This window comes from Oscarella lobularis, chromosome 11 (genome assembly GCF_947507565.1).
Source record: "Oscarella lobularis chromosome 11, ooOscLobu1.1, whole genome shotgun sequence".
NCBI lineage: Eukaryota > Metazoa > Porifera > Homoscleromorpha > Homosclerophorida > Oscarellidae > Oscarella > Oscarella lobularis.
This window is the reverse complement of record NC_089185.1, coordinates 2,488,551-2,505,396: the sequence shown is the minus strand read 5'-3', so window position 1 is coordinate 2,505,396 and position 16,846 is coordinate 2,488,551. Positions and strand designations below refer to the sequence as shown.

Genomic DNA, 16,846 nt, shown 5'->3' with positions numbered 1-16,846 from the left:
ACGAAGTTTTCTCGGCTAATCACAGCGAAAAGTCGTTTTGAAATTTTAAAATTTTAAACAACTGATTTTTTTGACCGCTTGTCGTGATAACCACTATTGGCTCATTTTTTTTGAAAGCGATATGTTGCCTCTAGCAATCGTGGTAGCTTTGCAATGAGAAAACGCAGGTCTTTATAAACCTGAGAAAAGTTTCCGCATCCCGTAACGGAAACAGTTCGGATTTCTTCTTTGTTTTCAGTGTCGTTTGCACTAGGAAGTGACGACACGGTACTGCATACAGAACTGTTTAGCAGAATCTAGGGAATGCGTTGACAGGACATCGTTCTAAGACTTGGATCTATATATATATACACTACACACTCTTGTTGTTATATAGTAAATGCACAAAAGTTCTATTTTATTTAGGAGATTATTTAAACGACATACACAGCCACAATTCATAAGTACCTACTGCCTAAATCAAGAGATCAGTCTCCATTTTCTTTCGTCAGCATCAAGTCTCTTCTTCAAGTCTCACTTCTATAAAGTCGATGATGAATTTCTCTATTGGGTTCCCGCGATAAAGTTCCAAGAACACTCCGCTAGAGGGTTTCAACACTTTAGAAAATTGGTGGGCAGCAACTACTTGCACATCGGAGACTGTTTTTCCTATTCCAAATGCTGCAAGGCTACCACCGAGTTTTATTTGCACAGTATGTAGTGGCGAGAATTTAGTCTTCTTTGCACTCTTGAATCTAACGCACTTTCGATCAGAAAAAGTTTGTGCACTGGGCCCTTCACACGCAGACATAATATCCATCCACCCTTTGTTCTCTTTATCGAGAAGGTTATAACCTACGATCGAGAGACCGTCAGACACGCTGACAAGGAGATCCATGTCTGCTGTCACTGACACGGGATTTCGATGGGAAATTGTTGCTGTCACGATGTAACGGCTAGAATCATCCAGAACATTAGGCTCAACTACGGTTACTCTCATCAGTCGATTGAAGCCCGTCTCGCCTGCATCAAAAGAAATGGACCCACCATCCAAAAGAGTTTCGTATACTTGAATTCTATTGCCAAATCGCGCGTGCTTGACGTCATCGGGAGTTATCAACGAGTAGACGTTGCTGCTGCTGTTGCCCGAGTCTCCTTTTGGGCCTTGTTCACCATCTTTCCCAGGACGTCCGGCAGGGCCACGCTCTCCTGGAGAACCAACAGGTCCTTTCTTTCCTGGAGCACCTGCAGAACCAGAAGGCCCTGCAGGACCACGCTCCCCTGGAGGTCCTGGAGGTCCTACAAGTCCATCTCGCCCGTCTCGTCCGTCTCTCTCTCTCAGAGAAACACAAGGGAGCGCCGTCGGCTGGGAATTCTTGTCAGTCACCACAGGTGCACCCTTTGAGGGCGACAGCAGCACCGCTGCAACTGCCAAACACGTCGTCGTGTAAACGAGATGCGTCATTGTGTCGTAGATATGCCACTGACGAAGTGTCTGTGACTTTTATAGTGTGACTAAGCGCCGGTAGCCGTGTTTTCGTCATAGTAAATACGGATTCCGACCCTGGATTCCGGGTATAGACCTACAGTACGGCCCAGAGCTGGTACGGCCACAACGCGGACGTCCCGACTTCATGACGTAATTGTTTACATTAAGAAGAGGCGGGGTCAACGGAGGCTTGCTCAAATAATCTACAGAGAAATTTAGCATTGGAAAATGAATTATACTACAAAAGTCTTCCTACAACTGCAGAGATAAATGTTTCATCAAAAGACAACTTCTTTACACAGTGACAATAGGAAGCTAAAATTAAAGAAAGCAGTTACCGAATTTCAAGAACGTTCAGGATGCCCAGCACCCGAGCGCACGGCGCGATCCTCCTTCCTTTCTCCCACGCAAGCCACGCTCTTTATTTTGGAAGTAATTAATAACACAAAAATCGGGACAAGTTTAATTACTAAACAAAGGTCATCAGCTTTCTGTCCACAACTTCGCAGGCAAAGTTCCAGAGAGAATGCCCTTGAAAGAGTCTATCATCCCACTTGTTTGCTCGTTCTTCGTAGATAGAAATTTTGTGATCACTTAGCATATACATCCTCCTGCAGTCAAGATCATAAGCGAGTCCTTTGCAGGACATAGACGGGAAGAACTCCTCAACAAAAGAAAGGCGCTCGCTACAACTGTCAAAAATTGCCGCAACACCAGGAAAACTGCTTGAATTATAAATGTATATCCGGTCTCCTGTGGTGACGACGTAGCTCGAATAAGGGTCCGAAACTGACTTCGCCGAACGATAACGAAGAAAACGGTGAAAGTTTGGAGAAAAAGAAAAGGACCGAAAGTCACACCAACGGTTTTCTACTGGATCATACTTCATGTAGCCAAGTTCTCTAGAACGGTTATAGCCGATTGCAATAACCTTATTATCCAGCACAGATAAAATATAGCGATATAACAAAGAGTGATCGGGAGACGATACGGTTATCCACCGTTTCTGATCTGGATCAAATACTTCACACATTGTCTCCATACAGCATTCTTCAATGCTCATACCGTAAATGCGAGAGGCACAACTAACTATTTCATATCCTTCCCGTTGACAAGACATAGGTTGAACGTCATTAACCCATTCACGTTGCTCACAATCATATCGCTGAACGACATCAGTAACATTTCCCGATGTTCCACCGTCATTAAAGCCACAATAGGTAAAACCCCCAAGAGAGTAGAGCACGCCACACGACGTCGCGATCCTATGCCCAGATGTTTCCACTGACAGGGATGGAAACTCGCTCCACGTGTCGCTGTTGGCGTTGTATATTCTAGCTTCGCTGCTCAACATATGCCCCACAACGAATTCGCGAGACTCCGCCAATTCTTCTCTTTTGCGCTCCACCCCACCACAAATCAGTAGAACGCCTTCGCATCCAACCCGATGGTGATAGGACCCGTCTGACGAGTGATAGTGAGATACCAAGTCGAGATCCGAAAGAACTCCACTTGTTTCTTCAAAATCAAGTAGTGGAAAGCGGATGAATTTCGACAGTGATCCGACGTGATCTCGACGAGACACTTCGTCGTGCTTGACCCACTTTTGCACAACAATTAGCACGTCGTCTTCGGACTTCACGCCCAAATCATCTTGAGAAATAATCCTGCTCAAATGTTCAACTGGGAGACAGAGAAAATCATCGCTCTCAGTCAAGACCAAAATATTTACGGCTGATATGCAATCAGCCACTCGACGCAAATCCGAATCATCGTATCGATCAGCAACGATTGCCATGCGTAGGCAATTAGACGTGTCCACGTGGCGTTTGAGCCAGCCGCTGCACATCTCAAAGAGCTCGTCGAAGAGAGTGTAGTGCGCCGCCTCATAAAGGGATAGGACGTTTTCAACAGCCTCGGGGCACGTGGTTTCACTTTTGTAGGCGAAATCCATTAGAATCTTCATTGCTGCTCCATCGACGTTTCGAACAACGATCTCGGTTGTTTTACTCTCGAGGAAGTTTTCTCGGAACATGCGGCTGAAGAACTCGCTAGCTGCAGCCAGTACTACTCTGTGAGCTGGAAATCGCTGTCCGTCTTCACTAATGATAACGACGTCGCACAGATACTCTGACTGTCGATAATATTCAATCATTTTCATTGGAGAACATCGAACCGACGTAAACGCGAGTTCGTCCCCCATCGTGCTGTCTCTGTGCTGACTCCGTCGTATCCGGGAGTGTATCCGGGTGGTTTCTCACTCAGTGAGACTCGCGCTCCCGTATTGGAAGAGGTTTCTTTCCGTTCTCGTAGCTTACTGAGTGGTCTTCAGAGGAGCAATGCAGCGACAGCGAGTCAAGAAAGAGGTCAGAATACAGTTGGTTGACATTGCGTTTCACTTAGGGGTTCTTTTAGGGCCTACGCGGATGTCAGATGATCGCTTGTGTCTCGAAAGAAGGATTTTACAGAGCCAAATAGGCAGACAAAGTGAGAAAACTACATAGATGTTCAGCTTCTGAGCTAAATCATGCAGCTAGGTGGTCTGCAATTTTTGCCGTCATGCAATCGCTCGTAAACATTTAGTCCGAGTTCTCTGAAAGTAAGTCCAATTGCCTCTGATTTGACGATGATGAAAATAGTCGAGTAACTTCGCTTGAGCGTTCAGTCATATCAGCGCCCCATCTCTTTCTGAACTGTCTCTTTTTGCATTTTCCCCACAACTGTAACCAAACGATTCTTGCTGACTTTGGAATTAGGCAGTAGGCCACCAAAGCGATCGCACATAAATCACAAAGGATCCAATTGACTGAAGCGCCAATCCAACCAACATCTGGTAAATGCTCAGATATACAACGATCGACTGCAAACCGATTATTGGCGCTTGAGCAATCAGAATAGTTGGCGTATTTATTCATGAGCGTCTTGCTGTTGATAATAGTCGTTGCCACACCCGAAGCGAAACTTAGGGGAATGATTATGGATAGTAGAAAAAAGCGTTTCTGGACCAGTGCATACTCTTCCGCAATTTTGTACCGTGTTTCCTCAGGTATCCCACTAAGGCTTATTTCCTTTGCCTTCAGAGGAGAGTAACGTTATGGTGTATTTCAAATTTTAGAGACGCGTTTTCTTACCCGATGCAGCTTAATCATAACGAAAACGGACATAAGTGTACCACAGACTATTGCGACGACAGCTGGCAGCGTCAAAACGTAGAAAAACCAGACGTTCGACGCAGTAGAGCACACGACTGCGTAGGGCGTTTCTCTTGCGTACTTCAGGTCGTGTATAAAAGCGAAAGTAGCTTCTCCTCCCACGATAAGAAACAAGAGAGTCAGTTGAACAAGGAATGATTTCTTGTAGCTTTTACGGCCAAACTGTTCGGGTCTCCAGACTGTCAAAACTGTATTGAAAACGGAACCTAGCCACCAGATCGAAACTGAAATGTAGCTAAATTGACTGAGCATTCCTGAAACGTATTGAATTATTGCTTTGTGCGTGCATGGCGGCAACTTAGGTCAATTTTCTTACCTTGGATATGACAGACTGTAGTGGGGTCGTTCCACGAATCAATCATACTGTCATGCTTGCAGTAAGTCCGCTTTTGTCCGAGAATGAGTGGAATTGTGTCTGCGGTGCCTATAATGCATATACGTATAGGTTAACTATTCTGTACAAATATACTCACTTAATGTGGATAGAGATATAAGTAAAAGTAAGCCAGCCGCAGATTGACAGGTTAATCTAAACGAACGTATAAATTTGAATAATCAGTTTGAAGGGCATTTCTCGTACAATTTCTTTGCTTTTGCCCATGTGATGAAAAGGATGACATTGCAAATCCACAACAATATCACAGAAGCGCACATTAAGATGTAAGAGCTGGTACCAAAGATGCCAGATTCCCAATTTGCCTGCTCGCATGCGGGCGAGCAATAGAACCCACGTTCTAGTGCATATTTGCTTTTCGAAGCTATGAGAGGTTTAGGACAGATTGTTTCATTTGAGATATTTACGCCATGCTGAGCGCATTCGGGAAGCGTTAGGCAAGATGACGCTTTCTCAGCTAATACTGTACGAAATCTGTTTTGAAATTTTAAAAGTCCCGAACAATTGATTTGGCTATTTGACGTCTCGTAGTTGTGATATCCGCTATCGGCGCATTCTTTGAAAGCGATATTGCAAAGAAGCTGTAAAGTTTTACTCTCCTCTAGCAATTGCGATAGTTTTGCGATGAGAAAACGCAGGTCGTTGTCAACCTGAGAAAAGTTTCCGCATCCCGTCACGGAAACATTTAGGATTTTATCTTTTTTTATCTGAGGTGCCAACACGGTACTGCATACAGATCTGTTCAGTAGACTCTTGGGAATGCTTTGACAGGACGTCGTTTTATTATTATCCTATAAAAACCGAAACTTTGATCTATATATATACATGTATAAATAGTACGGTATATATACACTGCACACTCCTGTTGGTGGCAGGTGCAGTTTTGGTTTTGCGCTGAAATGCGTATCTCAAGCGCGGTGTCTACTTACCGACGAAGTTGTTGGTGGTACGAAGTAGTAAGCGAAGACGGGCGCGGCGGTTAGCATCAGCAAAACTATGAGGCTAAATCCTAAGCCAGCCAGCTTTAGGCGTCTGCGAATTTTGCTCTGGTTGTTATGATGTAATCCTGTGCTAGTAGGCTTTGGAAGCTCTCGAGTAGCCATTTGAACGAGAAAAAAAAACTGACTGAAGTGAACAGGACTTTCGTTGAGATTGAGCTGTCAGAGCGCGCGTGCATGCGCATCCGTAGCTTTCGTCTTATCTAGACCTGCTTATAGTATCGAACCATAATTGTAATTGGACAAGACGCCGCGGCTTACTATTGTTATCCGACAGGAAAACCAAAACTTAGATCTATGCATATGCATTGCACAATCCTGCCTGTTGTGCGTAGGCGCAGTTTCGGTTTCGCGCTGATTTGCGTCTATATCAAGCGCGGTGTACTCTTTCTACATGCAGCGTTTCCTCGGGGTATCCTCCTAATACTTCCTTTGACTACTTTTGTATTTGGGTATTCCTCTTTTTGATTTTATTTTGTAGAGCTTGCGCATTGATCCTACATATCACGTTCCAACGCAACAGCTTCTCTTTCACTTCAATAATTTATTCCATCTGTGGTATAAAGCTCACACGGCCTCTTTCACTGCCGTGACGTAATCAGGCGATGCATACGTGTTAGTCAATAAAGAATTCTTTGCGTACATTTCCATAAAGTGATACCGATTGAACAGATAATTAGCAATCTCTAACAGTCGTTGGGTTATTCGCAACCTCATAATCACACATACAAAGACAACAAAATATTTTCACGAACCTTAGCTACTCAACGAAGTTAATCAGCTTTCTGTCGACAACAGCGCAGCCGACTTTGAAGTTGAACTTTTTTTCCACAGCTCTCAAGTCCCACTTCTTCGCACGTTCCTCGTAAATTGAAATTCCGCCATTGCCTAGCTGATACATTCTCTTGTTCTCAATATCATAAGCGAGTCCATTGCAGCCAGTGAATGGAAAAAACTCGTCTACAAAAGAGAAGCTCTCGCTACAACTGTCAAAAATTGCCGCCGCCCTACGAATACATGACGAATTATGAACGTAAATTCTGTCTCCCGTGGACACAAAGTGGCAATAACCAGGGTTCATTAGTGTCTTGGCCGAGAAACGGCGTGGCAATGTACAAGGCCTCAATTCACACCAACGGTTTTCCACTGGATAATACTTCATATAGCCAAGTTCGTCACCTTTACAGCCAATTGCAAAAACCTTATTGTCTAGCATAGACAAGATGTAGCCATGAGTGAAATATTGTTTGGGAGGCGAAACAGCAATCCAACTTTGTCTTTCTGGATCAAATACTTCGCACATCAATCTGCTCTGGCTCTGTCCAAGGCTCATCCCGTAAATGCGAGAGTCACAGCCGACTATTGCATGTCCTCGTCTTGGACAAGACATATGTTCTACGTCATCAACCCACCGACGTCGCTCACGATCGTATCGCTGGACTACGTTGGTAGTCCGATAAGTTATCCGACCGTTATCAAATTGACAAGAATGATGGCCACCAAGAGCGTAGAGCCCGCCACGGGACGTTGCGATCCCAGGCCGAGCCGCTTCAATTGCCAGGGAAGGGAATGCATTCCACATGTCACTGTTGGCGTTATATATTCTAGCTTGTCGGCTCGCCACATACCCAGCCACTTTCATCACTTCTTCTTGTTGCACCCCACCAGCAAGAAGTAGAACGTCTTGGCATCCAAATCGACGTTGATGGGACCCGTCTGACGAGTGATAGTGAGAAACCAAGTCGAGATCCGAAAGAACTCCACTTGTCTCCTTGAAATCAAGTAGTGGAAAACGGATGAATTTCGATAGTGATTCGACGTGATCTCGACGAGACAATTCATCGTACTTGACCCACTTTTGCACAACAATTAGCACTTCGTCTTCGGACTTCACGCCCAAATCATCTTGAGCAATAATCCTACTCAAATGTTCAACTGAGAGACAGAGAAACTCCTCGCTCTCCAACAAGGCCAAAATATTAACGGCAGAAATGCAATCAGCAACACGACGTAATTCCGAATCATCGTATCGATCAGCAACGATTGCCATGCTTAGGCAATTAGACGTGTCAAGGTGGCGTTTGAGCCAGCCGCTGCACATCTCAAAGAGCTCGTCGAATTGCACATAGTGCGCCGCCTCGTAAAGGGATAGGACGTTTTCAACAGCCTCAGGGCACGTGGTTTCACCTTTGTAGGCGAAATCCATCAACATCTTCAGTAATGTTCCATCGATGTTTCTGAGAGCGACCTCGGTCTGGTTACTTTCTCGAAAGCTTCCGCTGAACATGCGATCAAAAAACCGACTAGCTGCTGCCAGTATTACTCTGTGAGCTGGAAATCGCTGCCCGTCTTTGCTGATGAGAACGACGTCGCACAGATGCTCGGACTGCCGATAACGTTCAATTGTTTCCATTGCAGCTGAAGAACTGCCACTCTTTGTGAAAGCAGTGGCGAAAGCGTTTTCTTCCATCATCATCGACAAGTATCCGGGTTTTCTTCTATGCACGCGCTCCCGTATTCACAAGATGTTTCGATTCGTTTTTGACGTTTTCTCAGTGCGTTCTGTTGTCAAAGTTTACCGAATGGTCTTTATTTATAGAGAGAGTGACAATGAAACGGTGTACGGGTGAAGAACGAAGACGGAGCACTGTTGATCAGTGATTACCTTTCTCTTCACAGTCTATTTTGAAGTTCACGGATATGAAACGAACGTGAGTATCTGAGTTGACGATGATGAAAATGGCCGAGTAAGTTCGCTTGAACGTTCTGCCATATCATCGAGTCGATATCTTTCTAAACTTCCCACAGCTGCTCCAAAGTGATTGCACATTTATTATTAAGGATTCAATTGATTGAAGCGCCAATTCGACCAATATCTGGTAAATGCTGCGGTTCGATCACTTTTTTTAGTGCAGTCAAACAATTGGATTAATAATTGGCGTACTTACTTATACGCGTTTTCTCTTGATAATAGTCGTTGCCATATCCACGAAACTTAGGCAATGGGAATAGACACGTAGTAGAAAAAATTCTGAACAAATGCATACTCTTCCACAATTTTGTACCGCGTTTCCTCGGGTTATCCCCCTTAAGACCTAATTCCTTTGACGTCAAAAGAAGAGAACTCTAGTATTTGGTTTCGCATTTCTGTTTTTGATTTTTCTGTTTTCGTACTGTATAGGGCTTTCTCAATAGAGCTGGTTTCAATGGGGAATCACGTGACGACAACCGGAACCGGACCTTTAGAAAAGAAGCTTGAACGATCTTTGCGCTTGAAGACTTCTCCCCGCTCCTCTTTCGTCATCGAACCGCCTCTCGACGTACTTGCTCTCGGACGATGACTTCCGCGTGCCCGCAATCTCGATACGGTCACGTCAGCGCTACGATCGACAACGAAATTCTTTTATGGGGAGGATTAGCGGTGAGTGAAGCGAGAGGACATAAGTTTTACTGCTCCCACGAGACGATTGAGTGCTTCGATTTGTCAACCAATGCATGGAATCAACGACGAGCGCTATCCAACAGCCCATCCGACGTTCCTCAACCGTGTGGTGACGCACGAATCGCCGTCGTTCAAAATCGAGATATTTATCAGTTTGGGGGTTTCTATGCCTCGTCCGATGGTCGTCCGGTCTATTCGAGCGATTTTCACAAATTGGACGCGTCGACGCTCGAATGGCAACGGCGTATTCAAAGCGACCAATCGACGTGCACGCCTGTTGGGAGAATGTGCCACGGACTGTGCGTGCTCGGGAGAAAAGGCGACGAGCATCTCGTCCTGATGGGAGGAAAAGGAACGAAAATTCTCTCACCGATTCCGGCTTCTCAGTGGATTCCATATCCGAGAGATCCTGACGTGGGATTGAACAACGAAGTTTGGATGTTTTCTTTACGAAAGCGTAAGTCATTGAACTTATTGTGCGCATAGACTGTATATCTGTATATAATTATAATGGAAGGGAAGTGGATTCCTGTCGAATGCAGAGGACGAATGCCGTCTCCACGATACGCACATTCCTTCACTGCGGTCGACGTTAATCGAGCCATTCTGATTGGAGGCATGAGTCTCGAGAGAACTCTCAACGATGTCTTTCTCTTTCACTTCGACTCCGTGGTAAGGAGGTTGCGTTTTCGAATACGAAAATGATGCCTTCTCGTTTACGTAGGAGTGGATTGAAATGCAACTGGATAATTACCCCTTCTCTCGATTCTTCCATTCTGCAGTTGTCGTCGATATTTCTGCAGTTGGGCCAGTGGCTTTGATCTTGTGGGGGTACGGTGCAAACAGGTTTCCTCTTTCTCGGTCACAATTGATTCTAATTGACTCTTACAAATGCAAAGAGGTGCTATGATATAATTTCTGTATTATGAAAGTGCCACGAACTCGATATCTAATATTTGACAGGTGAAAATATTAGATGAGCCTATTCCAACAGGCCGACATTCGGTGTGTTCTGTCGTCACGAGAGGCGTTCTCTTCTTTGCGCGATTTGGAGGATCGCCGTATGAAGTAGGAAAGAACATTCCCGAAGCGCTGCTGGATATTTTGAAATACGGTAATCGATATCTTTCTGGAGAGTAAGACCATAATTCTCTTTCATTTTCGTGCGCACAGATCTAACGAATGTTGGCTCAAGCATTCTTCGCCATGACTTGAGCGAACCGGTCTGCAAAAAAATCGACTCTCCGCTTATGGTTTGTGAAACCACGTGCAAAAACGTTGTGTTCAATATTTTTTTAGAATTGTGATACGTTGTCTTCAATGGAGCGCGAGTTGCTGCATCCCACTCCAACTCGAGTAGAAGACGTGATCGCCGTGGTAACGGTCCAAAGCGTTCTCATCTTCACTCGATGGAAAGAATTCTCGACTACCGTGTCTTCGGACAAAGGAGCGGTGATCTCTATTCCCAATACGCGCTCAACCCTTCGAATTCACCCCGGCGAAATTTCCACGCCAACGTCCATCGGCTTCAACGTTTTCACGTTCGACGCCAAACAATCGCACGGCGTCAATGACGACGAATTTGTAAGCGATCTCATTCAACTGTCTCTTCCCTCCGACCATCAGCACACGCAAATTGAAATGTGTCACGAGCACGGTCTGAATCTCGATCCGGCGACGGCGACGACGAGCGCTTCTAAGGTCGTTTTCTTTTATCAGCCTCACGAGCCGTTGGGGAAGACTGAGCACGAAATTACGTTCAATAGGCCGATCGTCATTGGACGAATCGTCGCTCATCTTCAGTCGTCCGTCGTCAAAGTCGTCGTCTCTTCGCCGTCTTCCGACAATGCGGGATGCAGTTTCTTCACTCATTTCTACGGTTTGGGTTGTCGTGCGTCGACATTTCGAGCTCTCGCTTTTGAAAGGGTCAAAATTCCGGACGCCTGGCACATTGATCTTTGCGTCGTCTCGACGCGACCCGAACATCGGGATCGCTATCTCGCTTATCGCAATCTCGATCGCCTTCAGCCGCTCCTCCTCGATCGACCCCTCAATCTTCTTCTCTCGCCTACCGAATCGAACGTCGTCGAAGCGGACGACGTCGAAGGCTGGATCAATAAAAGTCTCGGAAAAAAATATTTTATTAACATGCAACAGTGTTTGGCGGCGAGAGATAGTCCCATTGACGCGTGGGTCCGATCGTTTTTCTTTTCGTCCTGCAGCAAGGGAAAGCTTCTCGAACGACTTTCAACAGCGTCTGTTAGCATTACGATTGAATCCGGCGATCGGAGACAATGTCTTTGCATTCAATCGTCTTCTCGTTCTTCCTTGAAGCATGAACTAGGTACAGTAAATGTCACTTTAGTCGTCTCATGCATTGTTCTTTCTATAGCTCTCGAATTCAATCCGTCTCATCAAGAAATCGAAGATCTCACGTTCCTCATGCGTTCGCGTTGGCGAGTCGTCGCTCGTTTCATCGTGCCCGTCTTCACCGAATCAGAAATCGATAAAATCGAGGCAATGGAGAGAGAAGATCAACCGTGTCGCTTTCTCCAAGCGTGGATCCGAAAGCATCGTCTCGACGCAACGCGTGACGCCTTGTGCGCCGCGCTCTTCGCCGCAGACCTCGGCTCCAGTGCACAAGAAGTCTTTCCCGAAATCTATGAGAATATGACCAGAGTCTGTCTATTGTGTTCCTACGCGTGAATCATTATGACTTATTTTTTTGTTCTACATATAGGAGGCCCTTTTGGATCCCTCTCTTCAAATTCAACGCGAAGAGCTTGTCTATGATGAAGACAAAGATTTCGTCGGCGGAGGAGCGTGCGGCGAGGTATACAAAGCGTCGCTGAAGAAAGACGGCCAAGAGAAAGCGGTCGCCGTCAAACTTTTCTACGATTTCAAAAGAAGACGAGCGGAGAAGTGCATATACTTATATATCCGAGAGTTTCCTTGTATTAATCTCTCTATGTAGTGAATACGATATGTTCAAAAAGGAAGCCACCGTTCTCCTTCGAATCAAGCCCAATCCCTTCATTTTGAGTCTAATCGGGCTTTGCGCCGTTCCCCGGCACTACGCTCTCGTTACCGAGTTCGTAAGCGGCGGAAGTTTGTCTTCCCTTCTCAAGTCGAACGAACATGAACGAGCGGTCGACCAGTGGCAAACGCGTATCGCCTTTGCGAAGCAAATAGCTGAAGGAATGCTTCATCTCCACTATAATCATCCGTGCGTTATTCATCAGGACTTGAAGTCGCAGAACGTTCTAGTCGATATCGATCGACGCCGGAAAGAACCGTTCATTTGCAAGGTCGCGGTCTCTTGGTAATTTAAATTAATTAAAAAATATTTTATGTTTCTAGGTGGCTGATTTTGGCCTTTCGAAAATGTCCGGCATTAGTTCGATCACGACTGAGCGGGACGGATCGCGTCCCGCTGGCACGGTCACGCACATTGCTCCGGAAAGATATTCTCAGCGTCCGTGCGGTGACGGTGACGAGAGCACGAAGAAAGATTTGGCTAGGAAATCCGACGTCTATAGCTACGGTGTTTTGCTTTGGGAAGTTCGGGAAAAGCAGCATCCCTACCAAGGTTCGATTAATTAATTTTCGTTGAGTATGTACAAGTAGATATTTATGCAGGAATGAGAAATGATCTTGTTCGCTTGCATGTTATGGGTGGAGGCCGACTTCCAGAGGGTCTAGCCGCGGACGTTCCGCCGTTTTTCAACGAGATACTAGAGCAGTGCGTGAAATTCAAGCCGCAGGAAAGACCGATGTTTCGTGACGTCCTTTTGATGCTGAAAGACTGCGACAGTCAAGTTAAGTGAGCAAGTAATCGTTATTGTAGAGGATTAGCTCCAAAATATAACGTCAAATTCTGATGAACAAAGGGGTATTTGTTGTAGCTTTTACGCGCCAAACTTTTCAAAACTAAGCCGCCAGATCAATCATGAAGCGTATAGCTAAATTGACTGAGTGAAATTTTCGGCCTAAACACAACTTAGCTAATTAGTTTATTTTCTTTGCTGCGGTACCTATGGTGCATACAGGTTCACTTAGTTAGCTAACTCAGAGGTGCTCTGTCATTATTTTCTCTCAATAGTGTATAGTGTTGAATGTTTGATGCCAATTTTAATCATTAGGTAATCCGGGCGTGCTCTACCAGTCCGGGACTTGTGCGAGCCATGAATGGACCAGAATCTCCGCCTAGCAAAGCGATCCTGCGTCCTTTGGCGGCTACACCTCTTCAGAATGATGCGACAGTCTTTTTTCTTCAAGCAGGGTAAGCGTTCGCGCGTTTCAAACTCGTTTTCATCCGACTTCGCCGCTAATCGCTTTCCCCTCATTGTTCCACGTTCATCGCTTTCAGTACGCATCCAGTAAGTTGCCCAGGGAAGTTCTTTTACTCGAACCGAAACGTCTGGGCCTCTCTTCGCGATCCGCTGGGTTTTCGAGCCCCTAATTTAGAGACACCAGCACGGGCTGAACTCCAACCGCGTAAATATGTATGTAGCTTCACTAAAACGTTTTGTATTTCTTTTAGGAACCTACAGCGGAGATGAGAACGTCGTTGGGAAGAGAGTGACGAAGGACGAAAGGACTTGGGGGAATTGTCTCTGCCATCGTTTCACCAGGTAATAAGAGTCAGACGTCTTTTTGTAGCGTTGGAGCTGTGGGAGGTGAAGCCCACTCCGTAGAAGCTCTAATAGATTCGTTGCTGTAGCTAGAGTCTTTCTGACGGCGCTAAGTGTCTAGAACAACACCTTTTTATTTTTAGAAGGACTAGAGTGTATTCGCGATCGAGTCATTTTCTTCAAAAAAAAACCGTGAGCTATATATAGCTCATGGTTTTTGTGCATTGCGGTCACCTCTCCAATTCCTCGACTTGTTTCTATAAAGCGCGCAGTGATTTTCATCTCTTTGACCTCGCGAGGTCAAACGGATTTCACGCTGAATATTTCGGCTAATATTTTGTCTTATTGATACCGGAAGTTGTGATATTTGTACAGGAATAGGATGTTTATCTTTACTGACTCGACTCTCCTTTGTAGGACTGAAGAAGGTGACGAAGAGGTTGACCGCGGTCCCAACGTCCTCAGCAGGACGGGCGGTCCAAAGAGACCCGGGGAACTGCAACTTCATCCATAAGTTGCGTTCCCCTAAACTGCTTGTAGGCCTCCGTGGCAAGAGGCCATAACTTCTAAACTGCCACCTCTCCTGGGCAGGAGCAGAAAAAAGGCCCACTCAGACGGCGCGCATCTTCTGACGGAGCTATCGTGTGGTAGTCTCCCCAGGAGAACGGCGCCTAAATCAAATGCCTGCACGCGTTTTCAGATGACCGTGCAGGCATATACATGTATGGCGGTGGGGACTGCAGCGTCTCAGTCTCACTGCGCTTCACTTGCTCACAGGAGCAAGTGAAGCAATGGTGTCGGAGGACGGCACGTGGGCGCGCCGCGCGCGTGAGGAGTCGCCGACGCGTTCTACTACTTATGACGTGGGCATTTCTAAATAATTTATTTGTTGAAAATTACGCAATATTAATTAATATTTCTATAATGCAATAAATAATTAAAATAGCTCGTTTTTGTCTTCGTCTTCGCCTGCAGTATTTCTTCACTTGCTTTCGTGTCCGCGGCGGGTCTATGGAGAATAAGGAATGTTAGTATTTTATTAGATGAATGTAGGTAAAATCTTATCTGGAGGGGTAGGGATTGACGCAATAGACGAGCCCCCAAGTTCATTTTCTGAGTCCTGCCTGACTTGGCTTCTTCCCCCTGTTCCATCCAACGTCCTTAGATCCATTCACTGACTCCATCCACACCACTGAAAAGTCAATTCCACCAGCATATCTCCTGGCTCCATGACGTACTTCCTCCGTTTCTATTGGTCGTCCGCCTAGACTTTATTAGGACGGTCTCTGGCTTGCCACAATATTTACGAAGTGCTGAGCTTTTTTTTGGAGACTTCAGAATGTATTGCATATTCCGAGAGGTTAGAACGCATTGATTGGCTTTGCAAAACGCACTGGCATCCGGAATGCATTCCAAAAAAGTTCCTGTTATTTAACCAGAGGTATGGGTTGACGTTAGAGTTGATGCTTGGGTAGAAGTGTACGTGTTGGGTACAAAGTACGGATCAGAAATCGGTTGGGTAGAAGAATTAGGAGAAGTACAGGAAGAGGAGTTAGATCGGCGTCAGGGGTAGAAGTTATAAGTAAACGCTCCAAAACATCCTCCCACACTTTATCCAGAATACAAATAGACGTTGGGGGGTATAGAATTCAATGTTCTGCTTCAATGATTGAGAGCAAAGTATGAGTCCGCTCTTGAGTACTAATCTATACTGTTTGCTCTCTAACCATGGAGATGTTAGAGAGGCAGACAGCAGTGTAGCACCCAAACGGCAGCACCCTTACTTTCACTCTAACATCTCCGCAAAAATACTGATCCATACATACCAAACATCTACTTATACTTTCTGGATAAGTATATAGGAGATGGCTGAAACAGTCACCCTAACTTGTACCGAAGCGTCGGCCAAACGCGTCTTCTAGTACTTAAACCCACACTTTCACCGAAACCAATACTGGCCCCAATACTTCCACCCAAGCACGTATCTAATGCCCAAATATCGCCCCAAACAGCTACCCACACTTCTAGATGAACACGGGCGGACGGTAGGAAGCGTTTACCCGTGTACATCTTTCAAGTCAAACATTGACTGACCAATCTCCAGATCTCGATCCACCAGCTCTCCATTTTTTCTGGACGCTGAATCCGTCTGGAATCTTGACAAATAGTTTGTCCTCGTTAATTTAAAGCCAGGTGCTTGTCACGGATTATGTCGCTTCCTCGTCACAGAGAGGAGGAAATCATTAGAGTTGCTTCTGTTATTCTTGTTTTCTTCCACTCATAGCCTTTTCCGGAGAACTCTTTGGCTCTTTGGCTTGACCTTCTTTCTTCAGGCCAGTTGTAATATGGCCACTTACACTACCATTACTAATCTTCATTCTCATTGTAACAAAAAAATTATCAAACTACAAAAAATAGTAGAAAACAAAAGAAACAAATCATACCTTGCAAGGTGCACGTGCACAAACGGACAATGCAAACGCGGGGACCCTCATTTATTTTAAGACTAAGATCATGATGATGATGATGGTGGTATTGAAGTTAATGCTACTGATGATATTGAAATTGATGACATTGATGAAAATGATAACATTGAAGTGGGTTGATATTGATGACAGATTACAAAATTGATGATAATGATGAACAAAGGGGCGGTTAGAGTGTTGAACGAATTAGCGAAAAAGTAGGACCCCTAATG

The 16,846-nt window shown here is 45.3% G+C and overlaps 5 protein-coding genes across 7 annotated transcripts; 1 reads left to right on the top strand and 4 right to left on the bottom strand.

The window, feature by feature from the left end:
- Nucleotides 1-388: 388 nt before the first annotated feature.
- On the bottom strand, nt 389-1,528 carry LOC136192615 (uncharacterized). The gene has a single exon (XM_065981265.1). The coding sequence runs from the start codon at nt 1,442-1,444 to the stop codon at nt 494-496; it is 951 nt and encodes a 316-aa protein (XP_065837337.1). The 5' UTR covers nt 1,445-1,528; the 3' UTR covers nt 389-493.
- Nucleotides 1,529-1,937: 409 nt separating this feature from the next.
- LOC136193069 (kelch-like protein 20) lies at nt 1,938-3,671 on the bottom strand. Its single transcript, XM_065981858.1, has 2 exons — nt 2,353-3,671; nt 1,938-2,079 (listed from the first exon to the last, which is right to left on the bottom strand). The coding sequence occupies exons 1-2, from the start codon at nt 3,669-3,671 to the stop codon at nt 1,938-1,940; spliced, it is 1,461 nt and encodes a 486-aa protein (XP_065837930.1).
- A 338-nt stretch (nt 3,672-4,009) lies between these two features.
- LOC136192613 (uncharacterized) lies at nt 4,010-6,178 on the bottom strand. Its single transcript, XM_065981263.1, has 6 exons — nt 6,004-6,178; nt 5,261-5,865; nt 5,154-5,209; nt 4,997-5,104; nt 4,600-4,934; nt 4,010-4,542 (listed from the first exon to the last, which is right to left on the bottom strand). The coding sequence occupies exons 1-6, from the start codon at nt 6,175-6,177 to the stop codon at nt 4,048-4,050; spliced, it is 1,773 nt and encodes a 590-aa protein (XP_065837335.1). The 5' UTR covers nt 6,178; the 3' UTR covers nt 4,010-4,047.
- A 542-nt stretch (nt 6,179-6,720) lies between these two features.
- Nucleotides 6,721-8,532, bottom strand: LOC136192614 (kelch-like protein diablo). Its single transcript, XM_065981264.1, has one exon. The coding sequence runs from the start codon at nt 8,483-8,485 to the stop codon at nt 6,833-6,835; it is 1,653 nt and encodes a 550-aa protein (XP_065837336.1). The 5' UTR covers nt 8,486-8,532; the 3' UTR covers nt 6,721-6,832.
- Nucleotides 8,533-8,632: 100 nt separating this feature from the next.
- Nucleotides 8,633-15,044, top strand: LOC136192612 (uncharacterized). Of its 3 annotated transcripts, none has more exons than XM_065981261.1 (15): nt 8,633-8,819; nt 8,881-8,951; nt 9,254-9,971; nt 10,032-10,186; nt 10,239-10,415; nt 10,478-10,628; nt 10,688-10,767; nt 10,814-11,858; nt 11,907-12,193; nt 12,255-12,436; nt 12,489-12,822; nt 12,875-13,103; nt 13,154-13,796; nt 14,058-14,148; nt 14,566-15,044. In XM_065981261.1, exons 3-13 carry the CDS (start codon nt 9,410-9,412, stop codon nt 13,339-13,341), a joined length of 3,390 nt encoding a protein of 1,129 aa, XP_065837333.1. In that variant the 5' UTR covers nt 8,633-8,819; nt 8,881-8,951; nt 9,254-9,409; the 3' UTR covers nt 13,342-13,796; nt 14,058-14,148; nt 14,566-15,044. The 3 variants fall into 3 exon arrangements, with proteins under 3 accessions (XP_065837333.1, XP_065837332.1, XP_065837334.1); XM_065981262.1 differs by having other exon boundaries at nt 8,650-8,698; nt 8,752-8,819; nt 14,058-15,044; XM_065981260.1 differs by having other exon boundaries at nt 14,058-15,044.
- The last annotated feature ends 1,802 nt before the right edge of the window (nt 15,045-16,846 follow it).